This window comes from Protopterus annectens, chromosome 3.part0, assembly GCF_019279795.1.
Source record: "Protopterus annectens isolate FY-2018-M chromosome 3.part0, PAN1.0, whole genome shotgun sequence".
Taxonomy (NCBI): Eukaryota; Metazoa; Chordata; order Ceratodontiformes; family Protopteridae; genus Protopterus; species Protopterus annectens.
Genome location: NC_056731.1, coordinates 1,128,061,887 through 1,128,082,316, shown reverse-complemented (window position 1 = coordinate 1,128,082,316; position 20,430 = coordinate 1,128,061,887). Strand labels below are relative to the sequence as shown.

General features: G+C 38.2%; 1 protein-coding gene across 1 annotated transcript in view; it reads left to right on the top strand.

Moving 5' to 3' along the window:
• RMC1 (regulator of MON1-CCZ1) overlaps nt 1-20,430 on the top strand; it is a 1,444,591-nt gene that overhangs the window by 533,889 nt on the left and 890,272 nt on the right. Inside the window, exon 8 of the mRNA XM_044065362.1 lies at nt 13,502-13,591. Within this exon, the coding sequence (XP_043921297.1) occupies nt 13,502-13,591 (90 nt within the window). The remainder of the gene's footprint in view (nt 1-13,501; nt 13,592-20,430) is intronic.

The following is a 20,430-nucleotide window of genomic DNA, read 5'->3' as shown; positions in this document are numbered from 1 at the left end:
ACTTACAGATGTGTGTTTCATGGCGGGTACTGTCTGTGCCCTGTTTATGAATTTGTGTAGACTGCTGAAGGCACTTGTTTCTTAGGTTACATTTTAGGAGGTCTTTGTGGTTTAGGTATGTTGTTTTTAAGAGGCGTTTTGTGTTTGGTCTAAACTATGTTTGACTGGCTTAGTGTGGTGTTGTGTGCCACTGACAGACTGCTTGTTTTTTTTTTTTTTTGCTGGGGCTTAATATGAGAGCTTTGCCTCCACTAACATTATACAACTACATATCTCATGCACTTGTTTATTGACATTTACTTACTACTAAACTATGAAACAACTACTACATTGTCTTGTAATGCGGCAGATGAGAAGTACAAATGCATAGTTTCTGATGCACAGAGAGAGAATTGGTTTGAGCAGCACACCAAGTAGATATCAAAATATAATTTAGACTACTTGAGATCACCTTTGATACGCAACAGTGTACTGCTGCTTTCCTTTGTGATTTAAACAGCTATAACTGGGAGGTGGGTTTAAATAGAGATCCTAAGAGAGAATTTAAAATTGACATTATCTGTATCCATTGAATACAGTGTTCCGCTGCCCTGTGCAGCATGACACCACCCAATGTTTAAACTGAGTGGAAGAGGTGAAAGAACAATAAAAAAGTAGCTAGAGCTACAGTCAAAAATGTCTACTACTCAGACAGCAACAAATTACTCCCTGCCATAGAAAAAACACTACTGTCATCTATAAGTTTACACTTAGAATATAAAGCCAACCAAAAATGTACTTTAAGAAAAGTTGTAAAAGTAGGAGAAACAATGGAAAGTGTCAGAAAGAAACACCTTTTCTTAGCTAGATAGAACTGTTATCTAATGAAGAGTGAACACTCAATGTAACAAAACAGAGCAGTGGTACACTACACAAATCAGGCGACAAAGAAACAAACAGTTTGTTTTAACTAAGTTGTGGTTTACTGCAAAAATAAGTGGTAAAAGTGCAAAATGCAGAGACAAACACTTGGGTTAACTAGAATTGGGTGTAATCAGATAGTTTGTTAGCGGGCCGTTCAGACACAAAACCAGCCAGTTTAACTGAACAAACTAAAGTTATTGCATTTAATTAAATAAGCAGTAAAAACACCAATAAGTACTAAGTAATTTAATGTACTTCCCTGGATATGTTTTGGAGATGAATTTGAAATATACCAGCCAAACCTCACTCAAACTGTGTGCTTCAGCACTCTCTCCTTGAAGTCTTTGCAAATGTTTTGGTGTGAATGCTATGAGTAGAGGCACTAGAGATCATAAGTTTAAACTGTAAGAATATCTTTGGTCTCTGCTGTTATGTGCTCCATACACAATAAATATGGATGTCACATATGAAATGCAAGTGGTGCTCGTTTCCTAGGTAACACTGGAACAGCAGGTATAGCTAGGGGAAAGGACCTACAAGTATCTGCTGTAAGAAAGGAATCCAGTACCACATCACTTATAATCCTGTAAATGTTTGTGTGTAGGGGGGTGAGATTCAATGAAGCACTTTAAGTGTCTGGGAAATTTCCATCAAAAATGAGCTGTTTGGAAACAGTTTACCAGTGATATGACAACGTGTAGGTGAAAAGATACGTTGGCAAGCTTTAGGGGTTGTAATTTAAGTAATTCTGTGCTGAGGATTATCAGAATGGTAACGCAACTAAACATGTAACTTTTTGTTGATATCTTATATAATTTGATTAGGGGAAATTTATATATAAAGAGATGATGAACTGATCTGTGATCTTTTTTTAAATGAGGTGGTTCTAATCTTGAAAGAAAACTTTTAACTTGAGTGATTAAAAGTTATAATTGAGAGTTTCTCCTTGCCTAAGTTGAGAGCAAAGTGGTAATGGCAGATATACGAAACAAAATGGATATGAAAGCTATTACCACATGTGAGCAGTCTACTCCAGAAATGGAAGCAGAACAAGGTAGTACATAATTTTGTTTGCAGTAGGGAAGTGGAAATGTTTCATATTAGCTTAGAAACAGACCCAGCAGTTTATTCAAAGCCATTTAAGCAGATTAAGGAACTTTATGAGAAGACTAGCTAAGAGAATATCCTCAAGCACAAGACATTGCATTACACTTGTTCTTTCATAATCAACAGGATAACTGTAAAGGTGAAAAGAAGATAAGATTATAGGTATCATGAGTGAATAATTATTAATGTCATGGAATGTAAATTGGTGGTCAGATCTGACTAAATGGAAGGATGTATTGACCTGTATCACAAAGGTAGCTGGAAGCCAGAATATTATTTGCGCTACACAGGATGTCTCAGGAGGGCCGAGGAGATGGGCTGTCTAAAGAGAAGGCAGATACTTGGAGAGATGCATGCAGATGTTTGGTCTGCAAGATGTGGGGTGTGTTAAATAAAGAGCAGAGGTCATTTACCTACTTCTTGGTACAAATGAAAAATTGGACGCAGATATTGTATCTCCGAGTATATTCGTTTAGTATGTAAACGTAGAAGCACATTCAATAACCATCTCAGACCAGTACAAGTTAAACTATGACCCAGAATAAAGACGCATTGATGGAGACACTGGCATTTTCCTGCATAGTTTTTGAAAAGAAAATCATTCCAGAAATGGTTACTTATGGATTAGTACTGGAAGGGGAAGGGGAAAGCAGTTGCAAGTCAAAATAATGAAATATATTTATATTTTTTAATTTCACTAACTGCTAGTGAAAATAAAGGATAACAATTGAGTTGGTGAACAAAAGATCACAACTGATTAGGGGGATAACATTGAGGAGGTATTTAAAAAATATTAATGAGTTTGGAGTGAAAGCATTGGCATTTATGTTCTTTAGTATTAATCCCAGAGCAACAAAACTCCTGGCCCAAAAACTGAGGCAGCAAAAAGTGGAGACTGGTTGTGAAAACCAAAAGTCCAGAGTATGGAGCTATGGATCTAGACCCAGACAAAGTACTAGAAGTATTAAGAGATTGTTATGCTGATCTGTGTCAGAGACCTAAAAATAGAGACATGATACTTGAAGAATCTGAATACGCCTACTTTAGAAAACCCTTATAAATGTGCACTACTTGTGAAAATTAGTTAAGAATAAATAAGGGAGGCAATGAGAAAACAGAACACAAGGAAAGCCCTGTCCTAGATGGAATCTCTATAGAGAGCTGGAGAATAAAAGAAAATAATATTAATTTAAAATTTGGGAAAAGCTAATGTACTGAATGAGGAAAGATACCAGCATCCTGATATAGGGCAGTAATGGTTAATGTATCTGAAGAAGGACAAGACCCAGTGAACAGTGACTCATTTAGGCTTATCTCAATTTTAAGCCGTCGTCACAGAGTTTTTACAACAACTTTAGCTAAAAGGGTAGCATAGGTATTGCCCAAGGTGATACATTTAGATCAGGGTTATTTTACAGTAGGAAGACAGATGTTAGACAACATAAATGAAACTCTGATGATCTAGAGGGATGCTGAAGTAAATAAAAGACCATTATCCATGATAAGACTTTATGCTGAAAAAGCTTTTAATAGGGCCATTTAGAAATTCCTGGAAAATACGTTGGAAGACATTTGGCTTCCACCTGAAATGGATACAATTATATTCAATATCTACAGTGCTGCAGCTGCAAAACTGAAATGTGTAGATAGGTTGTCACAACCATTCTGTTTGACATGAGGTATTATACAGGGATGTCCACTTTTACCTCTTCTATTTGCTTATATCTTGGAACACTGAATGCAGATATTCGACAAGCTACAAAGTGTAACTGGAAAAATTCAAATGAAAAAATAGCTCTATTTGCAGACAGTGTTGTAGTCTATATTATTACACCAAAATGGAAAATATTAGCCATTGTGGAGACTTTAAAAAGATATAAGCACATGGTATAATATAAGGTAAATGAGACAAAAGCTGTAGCAGTTAATGCACATATACATGCTCTAATGCAAAGATTCCCCTTTTTTGTGGGGGCATTCTAGAATGTGTTACCTGGGAGTATGGTTAAAACTGGATTCGGACTAGGCAGCACAAGAAATGAAGGAAGAAATCACCCAAGAAAAAAATCGGAAAAATACGACAGTGGAATATGATGACAATGGACAAAGATGATAAAGTACAAGCCATAAAAATGTTTTTGTTTCCCTTGATATGCTATGTAGGTAAGACATACTTTTACTATACACCAGTGAGAACCTTGGAAATTAAGGAGGAGGTGGAGGAATTATTTTGGGATAATAAGAGGGAAAGAAGGTACAGTAGAAGAAGTTAATAATGCCAGAAGATGAAGGTAAACTAGGAATGTTTGCCCTGCAAGAATATTTTAGAGTAACTTAACTTAGATTGCTGGGATTAATGTCAAATCAAAGGTATCAGGTGAAGTGGAAAAAGATGTTATAATATGAGGTTATAATAAGTACATAAAATATGTTAGGTCTATGCAGAGTAATAGATAGGCACAATAAAGATGACAGTGCTCAGAAATACCTGCTACTCAGGTAATAAGTAAAAAAAAAAAAAAAAAAAAAAAAAAAGGTAAAGCAATAACACAAAAATTTCATTTGCCAGATGGGGTAACTGTAAACCATTTATTCTGCAAATTAACATGACTATCACTTCTGGTATACCATACACAACATGTGTTTCCAGAATGTTAAATACATATGCCAATTTTAAATCTAGTACTAGCCTGAAACTGTTACCTTTTTTTCCGACCATAAAAGTGAATTGAGATTTTATTTCCAGTCTGTCTTTGCTTTTCTGAGAATAAGGTACTGTTTCTGAAAATGTGATAACCTGACTGCCTGCACTTCAGCTGTGGCAATTGAACTGGAGTTTATTTTATCTTTAGTCTATGAATCTGAGTGGTCCTGCCATAACCAGTCTTTCAAATTCTGTACATTATTTGCACAATCTACTGCACACAAATTCTTAGAGTCATCTGTGTGCACTTCTGTACATTCTGTAGCATTTTTATTTTTCCACAAAATCTTGTTACTGAAGTTTAAAACAACATGCATGTCTGATGACATGTCCATACCTACTATGGTACTGCTATACTCAGAACTGCTCACTGTTGTAAACTTTGACCCTCCAAATCCTGACATAACTGCACTTGTGTGCTCTAGAATAGGTCTGTTTGCAACGGAAATTGATATGTCTGTATTAATCAGTGCATTATTCCATAATTTCCTTTCTGTAGACCATGAAATATTGTCATTTCTTTCAACCTTAAACAATGGCAAATGAATAATCTGGGTTGGTGCTGGACTGCCACACCCTTTAATACATAAGCTGAAAATCTTTTTTTATAGAACTAGCAACAACACTGGCTTGAACTATTGTACGCTTCTTCTTTATTTTGTCCCAGAACACTAGTAATCACTTTGACTTGAGCTGTGGTATGCATTTCTTCTTTATTTTTCCTTGAAGTCTGTGTATCATTTATGCAGGTGTCTGCTTTATCAAATTGATCAAAATCTACAAGCTGATCATTCTTATCCCCCCTCAGTGCAATATTTGCACTGGCTTATAAACACAACAAATTAGAATTTATTACATTCTGAACATCTGTGTTTGAAATAATATGAACTTGCGACACTGCAAATGTTTGCTTTGTGTTTTGTCTGGAAATTTGCATGTTACATACACCGACTCTGTTTACATCTGTATTTTGCAGTATTTTGACTTGACTTTGTATTTTTTAATTACATGTGCTGAGGCATTTATGCTGATTTTTGAAGACTGCAAACTAGAATTTGTATTTAAGTCTGAAACCATACTGATAATAGAAACTGAATCATACTGTGAATTATGAGACATTACAGTGTGCTGCCTTTGCTGGGCTGTTTGCAGGTGATCTTGACTTATTTGAGGCACTTTATGACTTGAAGAAAACTCAAACTGGCAACCAGCAAATAAACTTTAAACCAAGGCAAAGTCAGGTACCACGGAAAAGGAACTCCATACAACCTTGTAGTTCAAAAAACAAGCTGGTTTAATAACAGTTTAAAAAAGCATAAACACATTTAAAATCGCAGCATTTTCGTCTTGTTCAGTCAGACCTCATCAGATACATAAAGCTTCAGTAAAAACCAACACATATAAATACCTCAAGACATTCTCCCAATTAAAACCACCACCAATAAAACTTATCGGTTTACCCTGATTAATTATAACTAAAGTGTGACTTGCAAAGTGCCTTGTGCATTAAAACATTAAAAGTTCATAAAATGAATATACATGTTGCAAAAGCATAAAGAACAGCTAAAAGGTGACAATATAAAATGGTGACAACACAAAAAAGTAACATAGTATTTCACAGCTTAACATATTTAGCTAGATAAAATATTTACTTCTAATAAAATTCACTAGTTAATGGAGTACATGTTAAAACATTTAAATATATTTCCTCCCTCTAGTGGTTCTTTTGTAAAATTACATATTTAATGTGAATGAACAAAATACAGTCCCTTCTTTTAAAGCTTAGTAGCTCTCAGTTTTAGTAAGGTGGCTATGGAGGAATAATCATTGAGTCCTGGTGGCTTCCAAAATCAATTGCCACCATAGCTTCCCTGTACTCAGTCTTTCCCTCCCATAGCCCCCCTCTAACCTCCTCCTTTATCTGCTCAAGTATAAAGAAAGAATAGTACTCCGTGTACTTGCATATCAAATAAAGAGAGAATATTCTTATCAAGTAGGAATAAATCAATAGAAAGTGCACAATTTTATAATTGTGAATCTAATTTGCTAACTTACCTAGCTCTGTGTGGGGAATGTGAATCCTTCTACACTGGAAAGATGGAGAGAAAATTGAGGAGAAGGATTTATAGGTTCAAACTAGGCTATCTGCCCTAGGGCATTTACAAGCCTAGCCAGAGTGTGTTTGGCTTTCGCCACCCATTTTAAATGAATTTTGCTATGCCCTTTTTCAAGGTTAGTATACTGTGCCTCTGTCTAACAGTGACACAGAAGTGATACCCGGGGTAAATCTACGATCTCCCATCCACTCATCAAGATTCCTCTTGAAGAGAGTCAATGAGGGACTCTGCCTAACCTGGACTAGGATTTTATTCCAGAGTGAAGGGAGCCTCTGGGTTATGAATCTGTCCCTCCAGCATGTCCTATTTATTTCAGTGCTGAGGTTCAAGTCTCTCGAGCGCATAGCTCAATGAGATTTGGATTTTCTGAGGTGCAGCATGTCCATTAATTCAGGGTTGGACATGGCTTTATACATCAGGCACAGATCGCCTCTGAACAGGCGGTATGCCACTGAGTAGAGCTGGAGTTTCTTTAACCGGGCAGCATATGGCATCTGTTTGAGCCCTTTGATCCTCTTGGTGAGGTACTTTTGGGGTCTTTCCAGTTGCTGCAGGTGTCTGGTAAGGTACATCTGAAAAGGGGCATTGTACTCAATTATGGGCCTGATGAGGGATGACTAAAGAGGCACGATGACCTCCCCTGATCTAGATGTGAATCCCTTCATGATTAGGTGGGCTATATAAAATGTTTTTCTAACCACTTTGGCCACGTGGTTGTCGAATGAGAGATTGCTATCAACTTGGGTCCCCAGGTCCCTAATTACTTCTTCCGTACTTAATGGATTACCACCTATGTGGTAATTTGTGTACACTTTGTTTTTGTCAAAGGGGATGACTATACATTTTTTGGCGTTTAGCTTGAGGCCATGGCTCTGGTACCAGTTGTCTGTTTCTATGAGGCCCTTTTTTAGGATGCTTGTGTCGGCTGGAGAGTCAGTTATGGTGCCCAGTTTGCAGTCATCTGCGAACTTGGTCAGCCACAGTCCTCCAGTGTTGGCCTGTACCTCCGAGAAATATATACCGAACAAGAGAGGTACCAGGACTGAGCCTTGTGGGACACCACTTGTAACTGGTTTAGAGTCTAACATGGCTCCAACAATTGTAACCATGTGGGTTCTGTCCTTGAGCCAGTTTGCAACCCATCTAGTGACATAGTGGTTTATATTTAAGCTGGTGAGCTTATCTATAATACCCGAGTGGGATATTGTATGGAAGGCTTTTGCGAGGTCCAGGTAGGCTGTGTGGACCACCTCGTCAATGGCCTTGGTGACTGTTTCAAAGAAATTGACCAGGTTTAAGAGGCAGGATCTGCCCTTAACAAAGCCAAACTGGGTAGGATCCAGTGTCTGTAGGTCCCCAATATCTTTATTTATGAGGTCCATGATGATCCTTTCCATAGCTTTGCAGACCAAGCTAGTCAGGCTTATGGGACAATAGTTTCCAGGATCCGTTGAGGCACCACCTTTGTGGAGAGGGACCACTGTTGCTGTACGCCACTCTTTGGGTACATATCCTGTAGTAAGGCTGAGATTGAACAGTAGTTTTATGTTTGGGTTTAGTTCTTCTTGGAGTTCATGTAGGACGCAGCCCGGGACACCGTCTGGTCCCATTGATGCTGTGTTTTTTGCTTTGGAGAGGGCGGCTCTTACCTGAGCATCTGAGATGTCAGGGGGGCAGCACTCTGCTGGGATAGATATTTGCCCTTTTGGTGGGGAAGGGGGGGAGAAGTTTGCGCTGAACCTGTCAGCTAGGATTGTTGGTAATGTCTGTGGGTTTGGTGTATTTTTTGTCATTTTGGACTAATTCTGAGCATATCTGGGAATTCCCACCCAGGTTCCTAACATAACTAAAGAAAGCCTTGTGATTATCCTTAGTGTCCTCTGCAATTTTTCTCTCAAAGCTAGCCTTAGATGATTTTATGAGTGCCCATAGTTTTTTGCTAATACTGATCAGAGATGCCTTCCCTTTTTGGGATTTTGCTTTATCATGTAGTAGCTTCCTCTTTCTATTGTATAGTTTGTTTATGGCTGGGGTCCACCAGACACCCCGCCTGCCTTTGGAGGATTGGGTCTTGGTTTTATTTGGGATTGAATGATCCATGCATTCCTGAAGGTGTTCATAGAATGCATTTATAAAGGATTCTTTGGTCTGGGCCGTATTTTCCACAGGCCCAGGGGCTTTGAAGGATTATCGGTTTTGAGGAGTGTGAAATTTGCTTTAGAGAAGTTTTTCACTGTGGTTTTCTGGGCAGGGGCTGGGGTCGGGATGTGAATATTTAGTGAGATTAGTTTATGGTCTGATCTTACCAGTGAGGGATACACTTCTGGTCTGGAGCATAGAGTCCCCATGTTGATGATGATCAGGTCCAGTATGTTTTCCCCTCTTGAGGGAGTGGTAACAAGTTGTTCCATAGCATTTGAGTTTATAAATTCTAGGAACCTTTGGGCTAGGGTGTTGGAGCTAGGTTAATGCTCCCAGTCTATGTTTGGGTAGTTGAAGTCGCCCAATATAATGGTGTTTGGAGAGACCTTCATATTTTCCAGTGTTTTCAGGAAGGCCGAGTGGGGTTCCTGGGTTTGGGAGGGTGGTCTGTAGCAGGCTATAAACTGGAAGGCAGTTTTACCCACTGTTAGTTGCACATGGATAGTCTCTGATGCTTCATGTTGTGCCACCAATCTGGAGGTGTGGGTATCTTTGACGAATATTGATACTCCCCCCTCCTTTTGTGGTTCAGTCCAGGTTTTGGGGCCGAAAAACATGGTATGAGGTATAACCTGGTAGTGCTGGGATGCTCTCGGGAGCCTTGAACCAGGTTTCTGTTACTGCACAGATATCGATGTTCTCCATGCTAAGGAGAGTTTTGAGTGCATGCATCTTGAGGTTAATGGCATTGAGTAGCATTACTCTTAGTTTCTTATCCCTTGTGATACCTATGGAGGTGGGTTTGTCTTTTGAGCCTTGCCTAAAAAGGCACTATGGGGGTGGCAAGAGCTTTTGCCAATATCCGAAAGCCCAGGGGTGACAGGTGCAAGCTGTCCCTAGCGAAGCATCGTGGCTTGTCGAGCATGTCATCCCAGGCTGACAGGCATTGGATCCCCTTTGAATGACACCAATACTTAAGCCAGTTATTGAAATTGGTAATCTTTTCTTCATATTGTGGCATCATTCTTGGTGAAGGTAAGATGCTACTCAAGGTCAGGGTCATACTGGCCTGGGCTACATGCTCAGAGAGCTCCTCTGTCTCTTTTCATGTAGTCCAGGGACGTACGTCTCAGGTCATTCACACCAGCATGGACAATGACTGAGTCATATTTGTACTTGCCTTGGAGTGACCTGAGTGCTTGTGTTATGTGGCGGATCCTAGCGCCTGACGGGCAGCTCACCATGACCTTCTCCTTGTTCAGCTTGGTGAGCGGGACGTCAGTGTGCCTGACGATAGAGTCACCTATTGCAAGTGTATCAGGTGTGTTGTTTAGCCTTAAGGGCTGTGACTGTTCGGCACACTGGCTTTGTGAGCGATGTGTTGCACGTGTTTTGTTTTGGGGTAGCGGTTGCTTGGGTGTCTGCTTTGGAGGTCTCTGCTGCTTAGGCAGATTTTTATTTAGAGCCTCCGAGCATGTTTTTGTGTGTTTATGTGTTTGGTTTGCTGTTGTGGTAGGTCTATGTGAGACTGGAATTGTAGTGAGTGTGGTTTCCTTCTCCTCCTGACTGGTTACGCCAGTACTGAGTTGACAGAGCTTAGCCTCCTGTTTGGCTATATGGTTGCATCTCTCACATGTGTTGGAATTTGTTGGGAGGAGGAGAGGTTTGTCTGTGTACATGAGGCAGTTGTAACATTGCCTCAAGATTCCAAGATTTACCAGCTGGACCGGAGAGGAGATTGACAACCGACCTTTGGACATGCTAGAATAGTATTGGGAATTCCTTTATAATTGAAAAAAAGTGCCAATGGGGAACAAGGTACTCAAGGGGAGTTTGTGAGGGTGTAGTGCTTTTAATTTTTTAGTGCTGACTTATATAATTGCTTTAGTGAGCAAGTGCCAGGCTTTAGAGTAAGAATAGGGTGTTTATTATGAGAACTAGATCAGTTCTAAGGGAAAAAATGAAGAGCAGAATTTGTGGAGCCGAGAATGGTTTAAACCCAATTTAACGGAGTTGCCCAATGCTGCGCTATGCGCAAAATCACGCAAAGCCACGCTAAAGCGGGTTTTATACAGGGGGACTTGAAAGAGCTAAAAATTGTCCCAAAACGGCCAATAGACTACCAGATTCTTGTGCTGGGAACACTCCTCCAGGGATAGATAGGCTGCTCTAAGCTCCCCCCTGCCACTGGTGAACAAAGAAGCCTCCCTTTATCCAAGAAAGGAAATGGGCAACACAGGAATTTTCCAAAAGTCCAGAATACAGCAAAGCCTGTATTTGGACTACTCTAGGTCAGGAAAGATGGGAAACCAGGATGCTTTATGAGCATCATTACGATATTCAAAGTAAAAAAAGAGTCTAATGCTCTGTACAAACATACATTAATATGTCACAGAGTGCATTATTCTTTCTTTGTACTTGAGCAGATAAAGGAGGAGTTTAGAGGGGGTGCTATGGGAGGAAAAGACTGAGTATAGGGAGCTATGGTAGCAATTAATTTTGGAAGCCACCAGCCCACCAGGACTCTATGATTATACCTCCATAGCCCCCTTACTAAAACTGAGAGCTGCAAAACTTTTGCTCATTGACATTAAATATGTCATTTTATAAAAGAATCACTAGAAGGAGGAAATACATTTTAATGTTTTAACATGCACTCCATTAACTAGTGAATTTTATTAGAAGTAAATATTTTATCTAACTAAATATGTTAAGCTGTGAAATACTAAGTTACTTTTTTGTGCTGTCACCATTTTATATTGTCACCTTTTAGATGTTCTTTATGCTTTTACAACATGTATATTCATTTTATGTACTTTTAATGTTTTAATGCACAAGGCACTTTGCAAGTCACACTTTAGTTATAACTAACCAGGGAAAACTGAAAAGATTTATTGATGGTGGTTTTAATTGGTGGGAATGTCTTGAGGTATTTATATGTGTTGGTTTTAACTGAAGCTTTATGTATCCGATGAAGTATGAGTGAACAAGATGAAAACACTGTGATTTTAAATGGGTTTATGCTTTTTTAAACTATTATTAAACCAGCTTGTTGTTTGAACTGCAAGATTGTACTAGTTCCTTTTCCGTGGTTCCGCACTTTATGACTTGAACCATAGGTGTTCCACAGTCAAGATTTGTGTGTCCTTTGTGTGCATGCTTATTTTATGAAGGACTTCAGTGTGGTCCAGTACTGGCTGGTCAAGCAGTTCATCAAGGGAGTACTGCACCACTTTTCTCCCTTGAAGTGCTCCTCTCCTATGTGGACTTCATCTTCATGGTTGACGTGCACATCCACCACTGGAAACTGCTGGGTCAGCTGCACATTGAAGTGCTTTAGTTAGAAAATGTTTTTGCTGTCTTTGAGCTTTAGGCCCTTATGTGTTGGGTATTTTGTCTGGACTTGTCCCCTCTACATAAATCCACTTCTCCTTCCAAATGTGATTTTTCTAATTTTTTTCCCTTCATATGATCTTAGGCTGATTGCTCATTATGTATGAGGGTGGGGCACTCCGGTATTTTTAATGCATTTTTTGGTTGCTCACTGCATAATTTAAGCAATGTATTTTTGGTTTGGTTTCATTGTTTTATTATCTCTGCAAGCTTGGAGCATTCTGGAGAAAGATTAAGTAATTTATATATTTTTTTTCATGATACTATGCATAGTTGTACTATTTGTACTTGTGATGGCTTAAGATGCTGCAGTGTATACTTTTCTTTGACAGGTTAGTGCAGAGAATTCAGGCTATGAGTTGCTGATGAGCTTTTTTCATTACTCCTGGTTTGAGTTTTGTTAGGCTGTTTTTGCCTGCCTTGTGAATCTTAGTAAATCCCTTAACTAGGCTGTGTTATTGGGTTGATTTTAAAGTGAGACTCTTGAGCATTGTGTATTTACCTCTGTGATCTGTAAATCCCATGGAGGGTGGATAGGACATGTTGCTTCTAGCTGCATGTTCAGTTTTCTACCAGTAATATCAGAGTACGTTTAACAATTGAGTTGGACTTGTCAAAGCAGTAACAGTTGCAAAGGTTTGCTGTTCATGGTTTTAGTGACTTACCATTATATAGAATGGCAAAACTTCAGTTAAAAACACAAATAACTTGAGGATTCTGCAATAATCATCAAACACCATTTGTATAGTTTTTGTTAAACTAGTGTTTCAGTTTTAAAGTCTATGTAATGTATGATGTTTGTATGAAGTGGGGCTTGATTTTAAGTGCATTTGACATTTTTCATTGCTAGCTCTTTATAGTGCTAGTTTCTTTGCTAGTAAGAAGTTTTTCCATATTACTGCTTGCTGTTTGTCAGTGACAGAACTATATACAAGGGCAGCAAGAGAGCAAATTGAGGAATGCATCTGAAAGTTCTGGAAATCTTAATGGTTTGATAGATCTTAAAAAGATGGAAGTATGGGCAGAGTTCACTGTTCTGAAGCTGCCATTAAATAGTTCTGCTCAATTAAGCGAATAAAAGGAATATATTAATGTAAAACAAGTTTTGAAATAACGTTTTTTCTTTTTTTGCAAGATATGGACAGCTTTATGTTCTCCATCTAAAGCATCATTCAAGAACTCCTAACAACAGTGGAACAGAGGTTGTCCTTTATCACTTAACGAGGTACTGTTAATGTGTTTACATTATTTTAATATGGAATTTTTGTGTTTACATTATTTTAATATGGAATTTATCTGTGCATACAGTATTGCTTTTTCTTTCTTGTTTTATCAACCCTTATGAGACATTTCATAATTTGGAGTCAGGGCCATTGATTTACATTGTGTAAAATATGTCATCACCATTGTGTTTTTTTAGAACTATATGCTGGAATGTTCACTAGAAATTCAGTTAGTTTTCTAGACTTTTAGTATTTGAAAGGAGATGTGAAGCATAGCATGTTGTTCCTCAAAAGACTAATCTCTTATTGTACCGGTTCCTGGTATGAATTTATTTTTTATTCCTGAATGGTTGGGAGAAGTAGAGCCCTTCCCCTGCCTGTCTCATCTAAGTTTTGATTGCCTTTATTTTATTTATTTATTTTTTTGGGGGGGGGGCTTAGAAGCTGCTCTTTGAGATGCATTAGCTTGCTAATAAAACCAGGAATCGGGATGCAACAGTGAGTATAGCTTTGTGTTTAGTCCAGCTTGACAAGAAGAATGATTGCAGTAATGTATTTTATATTGACCTGGTTGGTTGTTTTTATCTTCCAGTAAATGCTGTAAAGGGTTTAGTATTGCATGGCATATATTGCTACATTAGTACATTGTGTTTAACTGAATGTACACAAAGCTAGGTAGAATAAGTAAACGTCAACCTAATTGCATATTTAAGAAAACTGTGCAGACTAGAACATTATAATTGAATTTTATACTGAGCATTCTTATATGGAGTGTGATGATGTGAGGTATTGCCATCTATGCCAGGAGAAGTAGGGCAGTGGATGTGTAAAATATGCCAGCTTAGCTAGCTGGAGTTTTGTAAAGAATTATATGTCATTTGTATATCAAAATGATTTATATTGGTGCTTGTGTCGAAAATTTATTTGTAAAGCTGCTAGTGTTACAAGTGTACCAGTGATGTGGGTCCTGCTGGACAGAAAAGAAATACACCTGTATGCCAGACTGTATTGTAACTGTTGAAATTAATATATTGTAACAGAATATTGGAAGAAAAGAGGTTAATCTCAGCCACGCTAACTTTGAAAACTAGTCTGAAATTTAAATTACCTGGTTTAGGCCATAAAGATTGTATCTTACAGTTCTGATTGCAGCCAGAGACAAAATGTTTGTGAAAACCAGGACTAGGAATACTGTATTGTCCTTAGGAATTAACTAATTGCTACCCTGGAAGGGTGAAAGTTTTTTAAATGGTTTTGTAGCTTCCAGATGCTGTAACACAACTTAATAAAGCTACATGTGTGTGTTATGGCACATGTGCTAGATTTTGGTTCAGTTTCAAGTAAAGGGGGTAGTGTGGGAATCAGAGACAGATGACCAGATGTATGTAATGTCATTCTGTAAGCCAGCACTGACATTGTTTTAATACTAGATGAGACAGAAGCCTCAGGGTAGACTGTTTTTGAAAGTTGACCAAGAAGGAAGATCAGTCCCCCACTTCATCTTGTCGTGCTTTAGTAAGTAACCAGAGAATAACAATTCTTTAGGTCAGTCAGGAAAATATAGTGAGATTAGTTAAGTACTGTTTTTCTGATTCTGTGTGAGTCTGTCTATCTGTGTTGTTTTTAATATTTCCTGTGATTGTAACTCTGGTGTTTGTTGTAAATAGATAGATAGTATTTGTATGTTATTTTATTACTTATTGTAAAATATATTTACACTTTCATTGTGGCTGGTCTTTTGGAGAATATTTTAACCTGTGAGAGTACATGTATTTATTTGGTGACACTGTGACTACCATTTGTATTAGTGTTAATTTTACTAAATATAATTGGATGTCCTGGTAAGAGCCTTAGAGTAGTTGACTTTGAAGTGTTCTGATGGCAGTACCTACCATATAGTCTGGTCAGAGGGAGCATAGCTAGTAAATCTGTGCCAGCCTTTCCCAGGTGTGTGTGTGTGTGTGTGTGTGTGTGTGTGTGTGTGTGTGTGTGTGTGTGTGTGTGTGTGCACATGAAAGTCATATCTCACAGTGTGTGTGTGTGTGTGTGTGTGTGTGTGTGTGTGTGTGTGTGTGTGTGTGTGTGTGTGTGTGTGTGTCAGCTACTTGGAGCAGGGACACAGAGCAATGGCTTCACAGAGAGGGTGGTGGAGGACTTCGCTTAGAACACTCAGTTGAGGACCCAACTCTACAGCTGTGCCAGTGAGGAGTCTTATTTGAGGGCCTGGAGAGAGGGAAACCCAGCCCTAGGACTGTGTGTGATCGGTGAAGAGAGCTGCATCTGAAAATACTGTGTGCATCTATTTTTGTTCCAAGTGAACATCTCTCATCAGTGTCAGTGGTGACTATTAAGGCTGCTTAATTACAGGACCAGAGCAGTGATGTCACAGGGAGTTGCATAGGTTTCTTAATCGGACAGCAGAGGAACAATCATTATAAGAAACTAATTTACTACTAAAGATCTACCTCCAGTAACAAGCATACTAAGTCTTTGAAACAACATTCCATAGTTACTGATGTCAGTCTGTTTGAGAAGGATGTTAGCAGGCATTGTGCTAAATATCCAGTGTACACTAAATGTTAGACTGTACCTGGATACATTTATTGTTGTCTCCATACACATTAAAATGCCATTTACTAGAGACAAGTCTTGCGGGCAAGGGTCAGAAACAGATACAAGCTGTAAAGTCATTTAGATCTGAAGCAATTACAGAATTAATTAGAGAGGCCTCAAACATAAATCTGTGGTTGAACATAAACATAGTGTAATGTAACCTGACATAAGTTAATAAAAGAGAGCATAATAAAAAAAACAACACAGCACCTATGTATAACTGAACACAGTAGAGTGTAAATGAGAGTCTTTCTAGTATGTCTAGTATGAGTAGTAAATATATCATGTGATACAGAACATAAATCAAAGCCACTCTATAAAGGTCGGAGTAATACAAAATCAAATACTCTAAAAAAAGAATAAATAAATAAATAAAACCCCGATCAACACCACTGAAAATGAACTGTAGACTTTAATAAAACAAATAACATAAAATAAAAGGTAAGCGCTTTCACAGATACTCAATCTGCTTCTTCAGACCATATAAAAACACTAAAGGAAGATCATTTAAAAATCTAACAAGGTCCAATCACATGCAGTCTGCTGACTATTCACTAATAAATGAATCAACCAATCAAGTACTCATTATGAGCCAAGCCCCCCAAGAGTGTAATTCAGTGACAATAGGGGGTGAGATTTCAACACTGCCGTCACTAAAACCAACCCATTCAGTCCTGGTAGAAGGTGTGCTTGTACACGTAGTATCCAATGTAGCTCCCAGCATTCTGTTATATTATTTTGATCTCCACCCTGCACATTCAGTGAAGTCAGCTGCAGCATGAAAAACTTGAATGAGTGGTCACTACCTCATTTCATTACATGCTTAGACAGGGCATTGGTTACTTTCTTTTTAATTATATCATTTATATGCTCCATGACCCTTTTTTAATATGTGATTCATTTTGCCAACATAGAAGGCTCCACAGGCAGTACAGTCTGCTTAATAAACCAGGTCTTTACTGTTAGGCATAAAACAATTATCTCTATTATAAAACCAGTGCTGGGTTACAAAAATGAGGTTGTTAGAATATATTTACACAATGTGTGGCATTTAAAAGTCCCTTTTCGATCAGAGTAAACTGCAGTCTCTGTCGAGTTATTCCGATAGCATCATTGTTTTTAAGAGAAAGATTATTCCTAAAACAAAACCTAGTAGAATCATTAGTAACCTTTCTGATGTCAGGGTCAACTTGTAAAATAGATCAGTTCTTTTTCAAAATATTACATACCACGTTCACATCATTTGAATAGGTGAGCCAAATCCTGTTCTTACCATATGTACCAGCAGGAGCAGTATTTCCAACATTATCATTCCTATATCTCTCAGAAAAGTAGGGTCTTCCATCACTACTCCTCATATGGAGTACCTCATTTGTGCACCGTACAAGCTCATGTAATTTATATCCTTGAGCTAGAAATTCATTTTTAAGAAGTCCAAAAACTGAAATCAGGGCGTTGTCATTGCCATGTAACCTCATTATTTGCAGAAATTGTCCCTTCATAATATTTCTAGTAACATGACCAGGATGCATGCTGGTTCTGCGTAACAGGGTATTCCTCTTACAAGGTTTCCTGTAGAGATGAGTGTGGCAATGTCCCAGTGTTCCCTTATCAACTGTAACATCAAGGAACTATATACTCTCATGATAGAGGCAATAAATAAACTTCAAAAAATCAGTTGTCATATGTAAAAAAATCAGTAAAATTATTCAAGCTCTGTTCTGTTCCTTTCCATATAAGAAAGAGATCATCCACAAATCAGCTGTAGAACAGGTTATTCCCCATGAAAACATTATGTAATACGTACGCCTGTTCCCAGCATGCAAGGGCCAAGTTGGCATAAGTGTTGGCACATGCAGAGCCCATCGCATCTCCTGCCTGCTGGATATAAAAGTCATTGTTGAAGGAAAACATATTATTTTCAAGTATGAGTTTGATTAATTCACATAGCAAATTGACCTTACTCGCCAGTTAGTATTGTAACCAGGGAATTGCCTCACACAATCAATGCCCCAATCATTGGGCATCACTGTAAACAGTGAAGCTACATGTAATGTAACAAAAGCTTCTCTAAGAAAGACTTGGTAACTTTAAGTACTGTTACTGCCTTAGGTACACAAGGACCCTGTGTGACCACCTGTGCATCCTATTGTATCCAGCCGTGGCTGGTTAACAGAATCTCTATCGGTCTTCATAGAGAAGACACTTAGACCAGTACTAAATAAGGCAGTGACAGTAGTCTTTTCTCTCTTATCTCAGTTTTCAGGTTCCACTGAAAATTCTTCTGAAAAACATCTTCTCAGATGTCTCGTTGTGTTCAAAATATTAATGATAATGGCCTCAGTAATGCATTTCAAGTTTGTCTGAAACAACTATACAGTAGCTGGACTGTAAACTGAAAAAAACAGTAAGGGGGCAAGTTATTTTCATATAGAACCAACTCAGAATAATGAACAAACAGCAGCAGACAGTCATTTTCATACACATGCAGCCCCTGTATCTGTCACTTATAGCTAATTGCTATCAATTATAGCCAATTACTTGTCAGTATCTATCTTAGATGTGGCACTGTAATAAAATAAAACAAAACAAGGACATTGATAATGTATTTCATCTTCATTTCACATAAATGCAAAGCTGCTTACCAGCCACAGCAAAATACTCTGTACAAAGCCTTGCACTAACTATATCTGGTTGCCTGCTAAGATTTAAAAAAAAATGACATCATATTGCCATCAACTGCTGTTGCTCTGTTGCATTCAAACCATCCACTTTACCTTTTAGATTTAATAAGTGTGGGAGTTTCACTCTTTGCTGTCTCATTAATCAGGCAGACCATGGGATTACAAGAAGCAAAAAGTCTGCAAACTGATTACTAGGTGTACACCATCTCCCTCCAAAGAGGGCATTGTATATTGTTTACTTGTTTATCTTTTTTGCTTGTTTATATTTATTTTAAGTTAAGAAATTAGTTCTTTACTTAAAATAGTCAGAAATGTGCCTCAGCTGAATGGCTCCCTACTTGCAGTATCACTGCCATATGCAAATGGTAGGCACCCCAGTGTAAATATTTAACCGCTCTGGGTAACATTTGTAGACTTTATTTTTTGATTAAGTCTAAAAATAAAATGATTCTGTTGTCAGCAGTTGTTAGCTTTAGCACTTTAAGCAGTGCTAAACATAAAACTTTTTTTTTAAAATAAAATTATTTCATTTTTAGATAGACAACCTCTGGTAGTAGTATACCGAGTGACTGGCCATGGGCCACCTTGAAGCTTTGGTTCCTGGGCAGCTACCCAAATTGTCTTTATTATAATCTTCCACTAACTGACATGGAGGAAGAGCCAGACTCCAACTGCAGAGGGCAGTTTAATCATCAAAAGGGACATCTTAAAGATTGGAGACTCCTTGTTCAGAAAGATCCAGTTTGCAACCAAAAGAAATAAGGAACATGTGCTGTGAAATGTTTGATGTGTACTAAAATTATGTGGAGGTGAAGACAGTACAATGAAGGCTAAAAGTTGCAGGGCTGCACAGAAAAATTCAGACTCCTCATGTTGTATAGCAATTGAATCCGCACATGGTAGCTGTGTGTGATCTCCTAGCAAAGTCAGATAGTACATGCATTCTCCATGAAGTACTACGTCACTGCTCACAACACCTACATATTGGGGAAAATCTATGCCAGATAACTTAAGAATGTGTGTGCGTGTGGGGGGGGGGGTATAATATTTTGTTCTCTGAAAAGAGGTGTGAAGATGTACAACATCCCACCAGACTTTTTCTGTATTTGTGATTTTTCACCCTTTCTCTAAGGGTTGTACAGAAGGCATATGTTCCCAGTTCAATCATTTTTGGCATTTACCACAAATATGAGAGATTTTTGGTAGTCTGTGATATTAAAATGCTAGAGGTGAATGCAGTGCTGTAATTGTAAGGAGCAGTTGATGGCAGCAATCTCTAGTTTGTGTAGTACTCTATTTCTGTGATTGGATTGCACCATATTGTCCGAGAAACTTGGTTTGATGCTGTTAGGTGTTTACTGCTTCATTAAAAATATCAAATGAGGAGGTGATTCTATTTGCTTAGTATTACTTTATCATTCTTTGCACCAGTGATGGGTATGTGGCAGTTAGCATGGTCTAGCCATAAACTCACTTTGGTGCCACCAATCAACTTTATTTGAAATCTAAATTCACGTTTCTAATGGATAGTGTCATTTTTTCCA